This window comes from Pseudophryne corroboree, chromosome 3 (genome assembly GCF_028390025.1).
Source record: "Pseudophryne corroboree isolate aPseCor3 chromosome 3, aPseCor3.hap2, whole genome shotgun sequence".
NCBI lineage: Eukaryota > Metazoa > Chordata > Amphibia > Anura > Myobatrachidae > Pseudophryne > Pseudophryne corroboree.
In genome coordinates this window covers 56025007-56027644 of record NC_086446.1, presented here as the reverse complement: position 1 = coordinate 56027644, position 2638 = coordinate 56025007, and the positions used below count along the sequence as shown (strand labels likewise).

Genomic DNA, 2638 nt, shown 5'->3' with positions numbered 1-2638 from the left:
GTGAGTCCACTAAGAGGATGTATGGGCACATCTTGTAAATAGGTCTGATACCAGGATTCAAATACGATGGATATTTGTGATCCACTATCCAACAAGACTGTACAGGCATGTCCGTTGATCATAGCCTTTATTCTCGGTGCATGGCCCATCAGGCTCTCGGGTATTTCATTGGACCACTGAGCACTCCCCATGGCATGTACGGTAATTATTGGGGAGCCTGTGAGGGGTCCACAGTACTCCCGTTGGCGTTTTCCTGAGTGGACATTCGTCTCCGGTAATTATTACTATTTCCTCTTTGGAAGTGTCCATACATGGGGCATTCAAAGGACCTATGACCCGCTTGTCCACAACTATAACAAATTGTGGGAAATCTGCTTTCCCTCCTTACACTTATTCCCCTTCCAGAGTCAGGTCTCATCCCCTGACTATAAGGAGGATTGGTCTGTAATGCGATTAGCTGTTCAATTTTTTTGTTCTGGTCTTCTATTAACTTCAACAGTCTCTCATCTATAGAGGGGGAAGATGGGGTCGGTAAAACTACTTTAACCTTTTTTATGGTTTTCTCACGGTTTTCTATTTGTACCTCTTCGAGTTTCACTTCTCGCACGAGCTCATTCAATCTCGGAGGCCGATTAATGTTCATAGTACATCTGAGCCTTTGTGCTACAGTACTATTGGTTAAGGCCCCCTTAAGTACCTGGGTCAATCTCCTTCTGTCCACCACTTCCTTATCAATCCCCCCTTTATCTACAATCTTGTAAATTAACCTATCAATTCTATAAATGTAATGTGTCAAAGTTTCTCCTGGCTCCTGGTAAGTATGGTTAAGCCGAGCCAGTAGGTCCCCTACATCTTCCAAGGTACCAAAGGAAAAATCTAGGGCCTCCACATAGTCTTTTAGGGTAGCATTGGGGTTGCTCCTCCGGGTAGCTTGAATCACCCCCATCGCCGGTCCTCGTAGGCTTTCAACCACCCTCTGCCGTTTAACATGCTCGGGGCACTGCCACTCTTCGGAATGTTGAGTGGCTGCCTCCCTCCACAGCTCGTAAGTTTCCTCTCCTGTTGGTACCGGGGTGATTCCCGAGAAGATCCTAAGGCGACGATATCCTCCTTCAAAATGCCACCTCTCCAAGTGGCTAACCATTTTACCCATAACTGTTTCTACCTGATTCTCCACAGTGTCCTCGGAGTGGGTGATGGGATCAGTATCTTGCCTTGAGGTATGAACACCACAGATGAGATGTGGTTCCCCAGTTCCGTGTTCACCCACTGTGGGACCCTCTTCTTCCCCAATAGGGTTCTTTTCAGGCCACACCAGTTGTACTTTCCATCCAGGGACTCCCTCAACCACCACCATACCAGGGAGTAGCATTGGATCTATTGGGTTCTGATTAGTTATTAAAACGGCGGTAATAGTACCTGTGGACCCTTTCCATTTATCTACGATGCGCGGCTCATTAATTCCATAAAGAAATTTTACTGAGTTGATCATACTATCTTCACTAGCATTATTCAAATTTCCTCGCAATCCAAAGCTGCAATCGACATCTATATCCTTCTCTTGACACCAACGAAAAATATCATCCTTAGTAACCTCCTCCATCCTATGTATGTTGTTAAACAGGAGATATTGAGTTCTGATCTCAGCAGTGCCTCCAAATGTAACCCTCCTTCCCCTTATCTAAATTTAGGGTTATATAAAATTTGGCGTGCCTCCACCCAAGCCAATATATAAACACCCGGGTGGCTTGGGAAACCCTCCTTAAACTAGGCAGTGGGTGTTGTAATGGTGTTACGGTGAATATATATATGATTACTATGATTGAATCACCTCACCTTCCTTAACAATGGTTTTTTTTTCTTCTCCGAAGGTATACTATAAATACAGTACGATCCTGGATCTGGATCTTGTGGATACACTGGACAAAAGCATTCAGGTAAGTAATTTTATTATCACCCTCACTATATAATTACTCATAGGGTATATAGGATTGACATGGGATTTAAAGAGTACACAATATGAATAATTATTACAATATTATGTTACAACATAACTGCATGCAATACAAAAAAAATATACAATACCCACAGTCGGATAGACTATGGACCCGGGGTTTACTTATTACCTCCTGCGCAGTATATATACTAGATTACCTAAGTGATCACTGTACCGTTCAATATTCCGAGGGCCCAGTCTGTGTATTTCACCTCCAATATAAATTCAGCAACTGGGGTGCTTATATAATAATCCTTGAGAGATAGTAGGCAATTAAAGCACTATCAGCAATGTATCCTGAGTACCTAGGAACTATTTAACACGAGGTGGTTGAATCCCCATAAGTTATATCCGTGTAGTCCTGTTAATCCTTGCAATACTTAAATCACGCTGTGTTGGAATCACTATGTCAATATTAACAATCTGGTCCTAACATAGTGACATTTCTCTTCTATAATGTTTCAGAAACACTAAGGAAGTATACGTATTGCATAACCCCCAATATCTATTCGAGTAGCTGTATACTGTAACAGTCCCTTAAGAATTTCATATATGGGGTATATAACTTCTATTTGATATTTATATATATATACACTGGCCGTGGTAGAAGATAATTAATGAAGATACACTTGGTAGTTTGGT

At 42.1% G+C, this 2638-nt stretch overlaps 1 protein-coding gene across 1 annotated transcript; it reads right to left on the bottom strand.

The window, feature by feature from the left end:
* Positions 1-205: 205 nt before the first annotated feature.
* Positions 206-1603, bottom strand: LOC135057155 (paraneoplastic antigen Ma2-like). Its single transcript, XM_063963054.1, has one exon. The coding sequence runs from the start codon at positions 1601-1603 to the stop codon at positions 206-208; it is 1398 nt and encodes a 465-aa protein (XP_063819124.1).
* Positions 1604-2638: the final 1035 nt, after the last annotated feature.